This window comes from Carcharhinus amblyrhynchos, chromosome 1 (assembly GCF_965287045.1).
Source record: "Carcharhinus amblyrhynchos chromosome 1, sCarAmb.v2.hapA, whole genome shotgun sequence".
Lineage (NCBI taxonomy): Eukaryota > Metazoa > Chordata > Chondrichthyes > Carcharhiniformes > Carcharhinidae > Carcharhinus > Carcharhinus amblyrhynchos.
In genome coordinates this window covers 67,338,701-67,352,255 of record NC_137324.1, presented here as the reverse complement: position 1 = coordinate 67,352,255, position 13,555 = coordinate 67,338,701, and the positions used below count along the sequence as shown (strand labels likewise).

The window sequence follows — 13,555 nt, the reverse complement described above, 5'->3', positions numbered from 1 at the left end:
TGTGCATTGGTGGTGGAAGGAGTGAATGGTGAAAGTAGAGTGCTGATCAAGCAAACTGTTTGGTCCTGGATGGTGTTGAGCTTATTGAGTATCGTTGGAACTCCACTTATCCATCATACTCTTGACCTAAGCCTTATTAAAGATGGATAGCCACAGGAAGACATGAGATGAGTTACTTTTCACAGAACACCTAGCCTCTGACCTGCACTTATAATCCTAGTATTTATTGTGCTGGTGAAGTTCAGTTTCTGGTTGATGGTAACCCCGCATGCCAGGATATTGTTAGTGGGGGAATTTAGCAATGGTAATGCCATTGAATATCAAGGGGAGATAGTTAAAATCTGGCAAATGTTACTTGCCACTGATAAGCCCAGCCTTAATGAAGTCCTGGTCTAGTTGCATTTGGACACAGACTGCTTCAGTATCTGAGGAATTGCAAATGATGTTGAACATTATGCAATTATTAGCTAACATCCCCACTTCTGACTTTATGATGGAAGGAAAGTCATTGATGAAGATGGTTGAGCCTCAGACACTACCCTGAGGAACATCTGCAGTGACAACCTGGGAATGAGAAGATTGGCCTCCAATAGTCATCCTCCTTTGTGACAGTTATGACTCCAACCAGTAGAAAACTTTCCCTCTGATCCCTGGCTCCTTAATGCTGCATTCAAAGGTTGCCTTGATGTCAAGTGACTCAGCTTCTCTCTTCCATTCAGCTCTTTCAATCATGCTTGCAACCAAGCTCAGCAGCTGGTCAAAGTTTCCCCAGAAAGCAGTAGGTTGCCTTTTTCCCAAATTCATGAGCTCAAGAGTAACGTTTACAAAAGCCTTGCGTCACAGTCTGAGAAAGATGCACCGAATATGTCAGGATACTAGGTGAAAATCAATGGCATCTTGTGAAAGATTGCAGAGGTAAGAGTTTGATGACATTTTCAAAATGTTAGGTCCATGCAAGTCCTAACATATGAGGTTTGTACTTCATTAAATATGTGTAAAGTAATTTTGAAATAAATTCACAATTTCAGCAACAATTATTTAATATGGTCTAATTAAAAATTTAAAATCAATTTGATGTGACATTTGCTGCTTCCAACATCCAACCAAGAGTCTGTGTTGGGTATTGTCTAACATATTAAACAGTCACAGTACAAGTGTTTGCTGAGTTTACTTTGCAATATTACAAATATTGTCACAGATATTGCCAGGTTCCATTAACCCAGTTAGCTGCGACAGCTCAAAACCTGTTAGTCTGCAAGTTCTTCAGATGCATAGCCACGTGTGTAGTCTGAACTGCAGTGATCTGATAGCATTTCCACATGGTTTAAAGTTGGAGGAACAAATAAAATTGGGTTTAAAAATAAAATTAAAGCAGTTTATGTAGTTAGCTCTGGATTTCTTTGGATTCTGGGTTTTTTTCTCATGGTTAATTGCTGAAAATGAGGAAAGTCAGTAGTGAGAAGAGGGAATACTCTACAACTTTCACAGTGTTAAGATAAATAATTCCCATCTTAAATATAGAACTCATGGAAAAAAAGAGTGCAACTCTTTGCATTATCTTCGTAATGTGCCTTCACTACAATCCTTCAGTTTTGTGTGAAGAGCTTGTGACCAGAGCCAACTGGGGATGCAGTTGAACTGGGCCTTGAGCTGAAAGGACGCCTCAAATTTAAACAGTTGTTAATTTTTTGGCATTTGATAAGTTTCGCAACATGTTTTCATGCACATAAGGAAAGTCAGTTTTGCTATTTCATATTGTACATCAGGTAATGTCCGCAAGCCCATTCTACTAGCATGGGATGGGCTGAATGGCCCCTTCCAAACTGCAACAATTCTGTGATTCAGTGAATACTCCAAATCAAACAATTTACAAGTTGTTTCTTGAGTTGGTTATTCACTTTAATGTTAGCAACCTTCTTACTACTGTGAACAATGGCTGGAATATTCTGGCCATTCAAGTTGGCAGGATCTTCCTGTCCTGCCGATGGCATACCTCCATCATGGGTTACCTAGTGGCAAGGGTGCATTCAACAGGACATCCCATTGATAATGGCAGGATCAGAGGATCCCGCTGCCAATCAGTGGAGGGCCACGTCCATAAAACAAGGGATGGATTGCTTGGAAAATCCTGCTTCTTGTATAATTTTTAAGTTGAATATATATTTGTGTGTTAAGAAAGGTACAATGGATTCAGTTTCATTTAGGTTGATTGTAAGTCTGGGTGCCTGGGAGTCTGGCTAGACCCGAGTAAGGTCAGTTCTTTTGTGTTCGTTTGGGTGTGTGTAATATGTGAGGTTTTATAATCCCTGAAGATAAAGAGATGGGTTAAAAGATGTGGAGAAGAAAATACAAAATTAAAAAAAGCTTAACCATTGCCTCATGAAAGTGGTCCTGGGACATGAGAAAAGACAAAGAGTTCAGTGTGTGTTACAGTGAAGGCAGGAATTTTCAGCTGTCTGAAAAGAAAACTTTACCAGGCTATTGATTCAATAGTCAGCTATAGAACTCAGTAAAGTGGTCTGTTTAACAAAGGTGTTCCTTGAAGATTGAGTTTAGAGTGAGGATTTGGGTGTCTGAGTGAGAGAGACAGAGAGAGAGAGAGAGAGAGGAGTTGGTTGAAAGGCATTGAGTAAATTGTCACAAATTCACTGGAAGAAAACCATTTACCTTCTTATGTTGATTTGAAATTGTGCCAATTTCAAGCAAGAAGTCTTTGTGTGTTAAGCTAGCAATAACTCTTCACTAGTTTATGTGTTGGTAAAGATATTACTGGGGTAAAGGAATAGTGTCAATTTGAAGTGTAGTTGTATTGAGATCTTTCCAAACTCTGTCTAGTAAAATGTGGTTAATTTTTCTGAATAAATATTTTAATCTTTGTATTGAAAAGACTTCCGTAAATTTGTTCAGAGTTAAGATCTATCAAGGTAAATTTTACTCTAGGATCTGACTTGCCCAGTATATCACCTGGGATTATAACATTATATAATTATAATATAAAATCCCTGTTCTAGTTCTCCAGGGATTTTAACACATAATTCAGACTGACACTGGAGTGTGTTCAAGCCTCATGATTCACCAGGCCATGGTCTTTAAGAAAACAGGGCAGCGGCAGCCAATTTGGAAGTAGCAGTATGATAACACTCATATGCGTTTGATATTCATGGATAAATAGTTACCAGGAAAGAACTCCCTATTCATCTTCAAAATAGCGCCATGGGAGCTTTAACTTCCATGCAAGAAGCAAACAGGGTCTCAGTTTAAATGTCTCAACCAAAAGACAGCATCTCACATAGAATAGTTTTCCCTCAGTACCGTACTGAGGTGTCAGTCTGAATTATGTGCTCAAATTCCTGGAGTTGACTGCTGACTCCATGGCAAGGGAGCGGCCATTTAGCCACAGCTGATGCTACATTTCCACCATTCCTTTTCTATTCCCCATACTGCCCACTCTATCACTCAGACCTCACAATAGAAACACATTCACTGCAACAAAGTGGCCATTACAATTCTTTGAGAAAACATATTCAATCTCTTCAATGTTATCTGTAGGCTGCTTTCACAGTTCCCATGGGCACTGGTACGTTGTAGATTAGTGCTACTTGGAGATTCCTAACCTACATCATTTTATGGACCAAAAGCTACGAACCATGAGTATCCCTGTGGGAAGACAGATACTGATGTTGGGATTAAGAGTTTTTAATTTATTTCACTTTAATTGGTTGAATTGCTGAATGCACATCAGGTGCAATGGAGGAGAATCAGCCGTGGTCCAGTACACGCTTGGTGACACATACAGAGAGAGTCAATTACCCCATAAGTGGGTCAGTCAGTGTAGAGTTTTGAATAATTATCTTGAGATGGGGCAATGATTTTTGAAACCTACAGGGGACAAGAAAAAAAAAAATCAGATGGCAACTTAAAATGATGACTGAACACAGCTAAATACTTAGGGACTGAGATTAACAGACCAAATGAAGGATTCAGCTCGTAGCCTAATGCGTTAGATCAAGTGGTCTGTCTTCATTTGTACAATAAAGGTGGTGTTTCATTACCAAGTATTGTATACAACAGTATATTATTTACAAATTAACAAAATTATTTTTGGTACATTGCATGTTTTTATTAAAGTTATGTTACTTATGATTCTCACCAGCAGAATGGAAGCTAAATACTTAGACCAGCAAATTAATCATCAGCTGAGAATCAAAATAATTTAACAGAGAAAAATAAGCTACATAATTCATACCTGCATTTGTATTTAATGGGAGTTTGTTTCTGACAAGGCATTGGTAAAGCACAATCTCTACAATTAGCACAGGCTGGTTTAGTTTTTTTTGGAAAGCGGGTTACTTCAAACATGTATTGGGATCCAATAATTTTAGTTACTTTAACAAAAATAGAGTTTAATTAAATGAAAATGCATGGCTTTCAGATTGTTACAAAAAGCTTCATCCTGCAGTATTGCATTACAACCTGTCTATTAAATCAATTCAATATTAATACACTGGATTATGCAACTCAGAGTTGTGAGTTGAAGAGAAATTCCTTGCAGTTTCATCAGGCTAATTAGCTCAAGTTTGAGAGTTGGGCACTTAGTGAAACTTAGCAATCAGTTTTAGATAAAACACAAGTCTGTAATATGTTTGCATATGTTTACATTTTTGCTGAGGCATAGTTCCTTTTCATTAGGCCATTGTTGTGAAACATTTGAGTTTTCCATTTTTGAGACTGTCGCAATAATTTTACTGCAAATTAGATTACAGCAGATTTTCAAACCTGTCCTAACTCCTGGGAGGTGGCATAAGGTACCTAAAAAAAAATGAAGAAAGATCAGCACACAGTAACAGAAGCAGCTAACTTAAGAAATACTTTAAACTGACATCCTTAGATAGAAGAATGCTCACGAGTCAGGGATTTGAATTTGAAAGGATATAAACTGAAGAAATAAAATGCACTGATTGCCGTATTAGTGATGTGAAATAATTGCTGCACTACAGATAAATAGTATTTAAACCATCAGATATATGTGTGTTATTTTTTCTTGCTGGAGTTTTCTGGTGGAAACCAGCCTCCAGGCTGGAAAGTATTTGCTGTACTTGATGGATCGGGAGAAAGCTTATTCTTTTCAAAGTAAGTTGCAGAAGCATGTCCCTTGACTTGAGTTTGAACTGGTCGTGCAACAAGTCCTTCCTCATATTCTTTCTCTTTTCTAATCTCCTCCTTCTGTTGTACTTCGTGGGCTTGTATCTTTATTGTTTTTCTATATTCTTCATTGCGCAGAATTTCCTTTGCAAACATAAAAGGAAGATGAGTATATTTTTAGCTACAAATTTCAACAATGCTTTGGTTAATATATTCTAATGAACAATTTATTTTTACACTGAATTAAGTTTTCCTAAAAAAATCCTAGTATTTGGTTAATGCAAATACAATTGAAGACACAATTGGTTAATTCATCACTGAAGAATTTTTTTTTGCACAATTTTTCTTCTATTTGAGGCTCTCTGCTCCCTTCAGAATTCTCACTCTCAGGAATGTTGGGTGTGATTTTCCCACCCTGCTGTGCTGATTGAGTAGCTTGGCACGTGGAAAACTTCAGCAGGAGGCAAAAATGAAAAAATCAGAATCATGTCCAGTGTCTGGCTAGTCGCGATCTTTCCAGGCCGTGCTTTCTGACATCATCACAGGCTGATTTAAATTTTTGTAATATTTTCATCTGTTTAGTGAGCCCAGGATGCTATTGTCTGGGCTCATTTGCCTTTCTAACCTCACTGATGGAGTTTCTTACTGGCGAGGGTCATAGCTGGTTCCCATCAATAGGGATCAGACATGACGGCCTCTCCAGTGGGGCTAGAGATGATTGAGGTCCCCTCTTCCCCCCCAACCCTCCTCCCTCCACTGTCCCCCTCCCGGATGGGTCTTAGGCTGGGGAGGCTGTGCCTCTTGGTGCTAGCCTGGGACCCTGGCCATGCCAGTCTGGTCCCCTGTTACTGCCAGCCTGGCATTGGGCAGTACCAAAGAGCATGGCCACAGCGAGGTCGAGAGGGGATTCTGCATCTGTGGTGGGGCAGGTGGGGGGAGTGTTGGCAGAAAATGGAAAAAACTTAAATAAAAATAAATGCTGACTGAGATTTTTAATAAAACATCGATTTGAGAGTCCATTAGGTGGCAGTTAACACTGAAAAATATGCAAATATGAAAGAAAAAAATATATGTCAAGTCAAGGATAGATAGGGTAGGAGGCATGTTCATTTAAAAGCCAGGTTGGAGATACAGGGGGGCAAAGTCATTGAAGGATTAATTTGAGGCACTGAGAGACTGGAAATCAACATACATTGATAAGAACAGGTGCGATGCGCAACATAACGTGCTGCAGGGTGGGATTTGGTTGGAAAAGTGCTGGATAGGCTAAAGTTGACAGTGAATAGAGAATGGTAGGAGCGTATCAGGCTATTCAAATCTGGAGGTAACAAAGTCAAGTATGAAGATTACAGCAGCTAATGGGCTGAGGTGGATTAGAGGCAGGAAACGCTGGGGAGGTGTAGGTGGCCTTTGTAAATGGAGAAAATATGGGGTTGGAAACTTGAGTCATGATACGGAGTTTCTGGCAAATGTATCTAGAGATAACTGACAAAGACACTATCTCAGGAAACCTGGCACAAAAATATCATGCTTCAATACAAACCAGGACCAAACCAGAAATGGTGCCAGGGACTCTAATCAAAAAGGAGTGGTTTAAGACTACAAACTAAATATTTTCCCATCAAAGGGTGATGAACAGCATAAATCTTCAACATAAAGCTGGTTAAAACCTGAATGTTGTAAGATGAGATCAGAGTTGATAGGCAGGAAGGACACAATCAAATGGGCCTAGATATGAACCCATTTATGGTCTTGCAGAAACATCATTGAAAAAGAAAATAAATTTCTCAATAGTAAAGTAGTAAAATAAATTGTAAACAAAATATCAGCATTGGTAATTGTCAGACAAGCCTATTATATCTCAGAGTATTCCTTTGAGGCCAATATTTGAAAACCTTTGCCATACTCAGAGTACATAGAGTATCTCTGCTACTGCTTACTTTCTGTTTATTAAGTGTGTTGCAGTAACAGTCCTAGACCATCTACTCTAATTAGGGGAATGCTAATTGTACACAGGCGGAACAAGAGAATATTATATTTTAAGTGGCATCTGCAAATGCAAATAGCCCAAAAAATATACTACGTCAAGGCTGATATTTTCATTTGCTATGTTTATGCAGAAAATTTCAAACAAATATTAAACTACATCTTAGTACAATTAAATACAATACTATAACAAATAATCTCTATGACAATGGGATCTAAATTCTGTATTGAAATTCAAATTCAATCTCTGTTTAGTACAAATTGTTCAATTTCTGTATTTGTGCTACTGCTTCTGAACAAAAAGAAGAAAAGCAGTATAAAGGGTTAAAATAATGAAGCACTTTTGTTGTCAATTTAGTTCAGTATTGTGGTTCTAGTTCACAAAACAGTCCTTTCTTTGGTCTCATTAGTCATTTTGGTAGGAATTTTGATCACTGTTAAATCAGGGGACAAAACATTGACATAAATTTAAACAGATGGGAACAACTGAAAGTCAACCCTTTATATAAATAATTAGTTAATATATATAAATGTCATCTTTAGGAGTACCTATCACACAAATATCGCAATTTCACATGGTTGTACGCATATCAATGCCCAGTCTCTCTATATAATACAGATATAGCCAAGCTACTGGAAGAAAACAGCTTTTGGAACTGCTACTGTTTAATTTTCATGTTTAACTGTGCATATACTGATGGCAAAAGCCACACTGACTTACATATTGTTAACAGTGAATGTGTGAACTCACACTGTTATTTTTACCTCAAAATCTGGGCCACTGGTTTTAGGAACATTACCTTTCAAAGTGAAAATTTCTGCTCGACTTCCTTGTGTGAAGCTTCCTGATTTTTCACTTGAGTACCTAATATTTAAACCAGGGTCAGCAATTTGCTTTGATCAATTCCTGCAATATTAAAAGTGCCAATCAGATCAAGGTTGTCTAGCTGCTAGATTCAAAAACAGCAAGTGCTGCACGGTAATTTGAGTTCCATACATAGAAATCAAGGCCGCCAACATAAATTATGAACATGGAACCCGGTATATAATATATAAAACATAAAGGAACCTACTATAGTAAAACAAAAGATGAGATAGGATTAGCAACAAAGGGCCATGCAACAAGTGGTCATGATGAGCATCGGTATTGAAGTGCATGTAGGAAAAGCTCAAAACTGCCCAATAAAGTAGCAAGTCTCAAAATAAGTCTACCATGAGACTCATTGTGATCCTTGACCGACCAGAACAGGTCCAGAGATTGAGTGGAAGCAACTTAAATTTTCATTTCTTCCACAAAATAATGGTGGAGGTATAAGCCTCTGCCAGTGTTTCAAGTCTCAGCAACTTAGTTACAGTGCAGCTGAGTTCAAAAATAGCACCAAATGTATATGGTATGCCAGGGACCACAACCCCAGTCCGGTGCTCTTGGTTAAAGCATGGTGTTAAATGCATCGACTATGGTGGACTCCATTTAGCTATCTTCACCTTCAGGAAAGCACAAACATCCAGTGGGCAACTTTAGCAGCAAACAAACTGATTTATGCAAAGGTGTCTGCATCACAGAGGCTGTTTGCAGTTATCTTGAGACCAATACTGTATGCGGAAATAAGTACGATGAAGCGGAGGAAATCACTCAAATCTTCAAAACCAGTCACTACCAGTTCAAACATTACCCTACTGTCTATGAGGATGCGATCAAGAAGCATGGTGATAAGTTGAAGGGTACAGTGACATTCCTCAATTATGGCCACTTGTGACCTCAATAGAGTCAAATAATGACTCCAATGAATCAATGGACTCAAAATGTGCCCAACTGCATGAATCTAAGGAACAGAAGATGATCCACTGAATTATTTCATTGGAGGTTGTGCTTCAGGAGTCTTTCTTGGAGTGAGTGCTCGCAGCTACATGAATGGTACCTCCACCTGTCTTGGTCTTAGTGTAACTGCGCTCACAAAGACAGACAAGATGGAAGGTTGGCACTAAATCAGGATCTCTCCTGGCAACATCTTGGTATATCTTTTCTGTACCCTCTCCAAAATCTCCATATCCTTCAGGTAGTGTGGCGACCAGAATTGAACACTAAATTCCAAATGCGGCCTAATTAAAGTTCTATAAAACTGCAACGTGACTTGCCAATTTTTAAACTCAATGCCCCGGCTGATGAAGGAAAGCATGTCATATGCCTTCTTGACTACCTTCTCCACCTGCGTTGCCACTTTCAATGACCTGTGTACCTGTACACTCAGATCCCTCTGTCTATCAATACCCTGAAAGGTTCTGCCATTTACTGTATATTTCCTACCTTTGTTAGGCCTTCCAAAACGCATTACCTTACAATTGTTCAGATTAAACTCCATCTGCCTTCTCTCTGCCCAAGCCTCCAACCTATCTATATCTTGCTGTATTCTCTGATGGTCCTCATCGCTATCTGCAAATCCACCAATCTTCATGTTGTCTGCATACTTACTCATCAAACCAGTTACATTTTCCTCCCAATCATTTATATATACTACAAACAGCATTGATCCCTGAGAAACACCACTTGTCACAGCCCGCCATTCAGAAACACATCCTTCCGCTACTACTCTGTGTCTTCTATGACTGAGCCATTCTGTATCCACCTTGCCAGCTCACCTTTGATTCCATGCGACTTCATTGTCTGCACCAGTCTGCCGTGAAGGAACTTGTCAAAGACCTTACTGAAGTCCATGTAGACACCATCCACTGCTCTAGCCTCATCAACCATCTTTGTCACTTCCTCAAAAAACATGACCAAGTTAGTGAGACATGACCTCCCCTTCACAAAACCATGTTGCCTCTCACCAATATGTCCACTTATTTCCAAGTGGGAGTAAATCCTTTCTCAAAGAATCCTCTCCAATAATTTCCCTGCCACTGACGTAAGGCTCACCAGCTTGTAATTATCTGGATTGTTCTTGCTACTCTTCTTCAACAAAGAAATAACACTGGCTATTCTCCAATCCTCTGAGACCTCCCCTGCAGCCAGTAGGATACAAAGATTTCTCTCAAGGCCCCAGCAATTTCCTCCCTTGCCTCTCTTGGGGTATATCCCATCAGGCCCTGGGACTTGTCTACCTTGATGTTTCTCAAGAACCCCAATACCTCCTCCTTTTTGATCTCAACATGACTCAAAATATATACATACCCTTTCCCAGATTCATCATCCACAAAGTCCTTATACATGTATAAAAAGCCATGGGATTTTCCTTAATCCTGCTGGCCAATGCTTTTTCCTGACCCCTTTTAGCCTTCCTTACTCCTTGCTTAAGTTTCTTTCTATTTTCCTTGTATTACACACTTGCTTTGTGTGTTCCCAGTCTCCTAACCTTGACAAATGCTTCTTTTTTCTCTTTGACTAGGCTCACAATATCTCTTATTATCCAAGATTCCCAAAATTTGCCATACTTATCCTTCATCCTTACAGGAACGTGCCAGTCCTGAATTCCTATCAACTTACTCTTGAAAGCCTTCCACATGCCAGGTGTTGATTTGCCTTCGAACATCTGCCCCCAATCGACATTCTTCAGTTCCTGCCTAATATTGTTGTAAATAGGCTTCCCCCAGTTTAGCACCTTAACTTGAGGACTACACTTGTCCAGATTAAACTCCATCTGCCTTCTCTCCACCCAAGCCTCCAACCTATCTATATCCAGCTGTATTCTCAATGGTCCTCATCGCTATCCGCAAATCCACCAGCCTTACTAATTAAACCAGTTATGTTTGCCATCAGTACCTTAAAGCTTACTGAATTGTGTTCCTCTATCCCTTGCTGGCTGTTGGGTGGCCTACAGTAAACCCCCAAAATTGTGACTACACCTTTCCTGTTCCTGACCTCTACCCATATTGCCTCACTATATGAGCCCTCTGAGGTATCCTCCCGCAGTACAGCTGTGATATTCTCCTTAGCCAGTAGTGCAACTCCCCCACCCCTTTTACATCCTCCTCTATCCTGCCTGAATCATCTGTATCCTGGAATGTTAAGCTGCCATTCCTGCCTTTCCCTTAACCAAGTCTCTGTAACAGCGACAATATCACAGTTCCAAGTACTAATTTAAGCTCTAAATCTGTTACATTTCTTGCAATGAAACAAATGCACTTCAGTCCACCAGACTCTCTTTGATTAGCAACTGCATCCTGCCTGATCTTTCTCAGCCTGATCTTGCTGGCCCGACTCTCTGGTTCCCTTTCAGTTAATTCAGCTTTGCTTTGGTTCACACCCCCCTACCAAACTAATTTAAATTCTCCTGTGTGACACTAGCAAACCTCCCAGCTAGAATATTTATGCCTTTCCAGTTTAGATGCAACCCGTCCTTCTTGTACAGATCCCACCTTCCCCTGAAGAGACCCCAATGGTCCAGATATCTGAAACCCTCCCTCCTATACCAGTTTTTAGTCATGTGTTGAACTGCACTGTCTTCCTATTCCTAGCCTCACGAGCACATGGCACAGGGATGTGATTACAACCCTAAAGGTCCTGCTTTTTATCTTTCTACTTAACTCCCTAAACTGCTGCTGCAGGACCTCATCACTCATCCTGCCCATGTCATTTGTAACAATATGTACCACAACCTCTGGCTGTTCATCTCTTTTCAGAATGCTTTGTGTCCGTTCAGAGACATCCTGGACCCTGGCACCAGGGAGGCAACGTACCATCCTAGAGTCTCTTTCATGCCCACAGAAACACCTATTTGCATCCTTACTATACAGTCCCCTGTGACTATTGCTTTTTCTCCCTCCCTGCTTAACAACAGTCAGCTGTAGTGCTACTGCTCTGGCTGCTGCTGCTGTTATCCTCTGATAAGCCATCTCCCCCAACAGTATCCAAAACGGTATACTTGTTAGAGAGGGGGATGACCACAGGAGATTCCTGCACTGACTGCCTGCCCCTTCCAGCGGTCACCATCTATATAGCCGCACGTTGGGTGTGACCACGTCTCAAAACTCCTTTCTATGATGTTTTCCACCACCTTCATGCTCCTAAGTGCATTTAACTGCTGCTCCAAACTATCCATGCAGTCTGTAAGGAGCTGCAATTGGGTGCACTTCCTGCAGAAGGTGCTATATAAAAATTTGATCTTGCCACAAAATTCTTAATACTGGCACTTATGTTAATGAACTGCAAAGCGTACTGGACAATTAAATGTTATACCAGCTTTGTTATCAATAATAGAAAACCTTGTGTGAGAATGTATAATGTTTTTCATGTTATCTCAGCTTCAAACGTTACTAATATGAATTTGTACTTGCAATGGGCCTCCAATCTAGTTTTAATGACGAATTTGTTATGATAACAATGAACTACAATGATAACTCTGCTTGCGAGGAAAACCCTTATAAAGCTGCTTATTGGAATGAGGGCTTTGGTAGTTATGAAATAATTACAATGCTTCAGCATCAAACAGCGTGTAACTTTTAGGTGTTTAAATGGAATTAGATTTCAGTTTCACAAAACCAAAATAAGCAACTTAGCAGCAGAAATATATTATTTTTATATTTACAAGGTATAATCTTATCCTTATGGTTGGTAAGGAATGAGAGTTATATATCTGAGACTTACTGAGCCACATCTGGATCAGAGACATCTGTAATCACTGAAGTGAAACCAAAAAAAGCCCAAGGTAATTAGTACAACTGTCTGAGCATCTGAGTGAAAACCACACATGATGCTCTGTCACTACCCTGACCATTTACAGTTGGGACTGTACCTCTGGTAAATTGTTAAGAGCAAACCGATCGGCATTGAGCCAGAATGTCACCCATACATAGGTGCCATAACTCAGCATGCTATACGTGGAGTTTAAAACGTATGAGCTATGCAAGATCTGTAAACACAGCATGGGTGTTTCTGCATAGCAAATAAGTTTTGCTTTCTACAGCCACTAATTAAGTTAATTGCAAGTTTCCAACGTTGAAGAAATCTTGAATTTAATACCGACTTAGATTTTGTTACAGTTGAACACTGCTAAATTTCAGTTCTAAGGGAGAAAATGTTAATGCTCACTAATTTCAACTGAACTTACAATTCTAACTATGATACAGTCTGACCATTAGACCTCAACAAGCTATTCTTACAATTTGATGCAGGGAATATTTATTTTAAACAAACAAGTATTGATGTAAATGAAATTTCAATCATGGTTTTTGAGGAAGGTTGCATTAATGACACAGCTTTTCTCTTCAAAAGGTAGCAGTCTCCAATTTGAAATATCAACATGCTTGTACTTTTGTGCACTTGTGTGCTTGGATAGGAGCCTGAAAAGATTCAAAATGTTGATGTGCAATGTCTCCCACAGGGAGAGCTGCGTCTAATCAGCAGATGGCCCCTGATAATAATTATTTACGTACATGCATCTGAGGTGCTGGTAGAGAATGTACATCTTCTGTCAAGATTCACTGCTGAACC

At 39.6% G+C, this 13,555-nt stretch overlaps 1 protein-coding gene across 1 annotated transcript in view; it reads right to left on the bottom strand.

The window, feature by feature from the left end:
* Positions 1-1,043: 1,043 nt before the first annotated feature.
* Positions 1,044-13,555, bottom strand: part of ndufaf2 (NADH:ubiquinone oxidoreductase complex assembly factor 2) — a 123,221-nt gene continuing 110,709 nt past the window's right edge. The window contains exon 4 of the mRNA XM_080186374.1: positions 1,044-5,286. Coding sequence (XP_080042500.1) covers positions 5,032-5,286 — 255 coding nt within the window. The 3' untranslated portion in view covers positions 1,044-5,031. The remainder of the gene's footprint in view (positions 5,287-13,555) is intronic.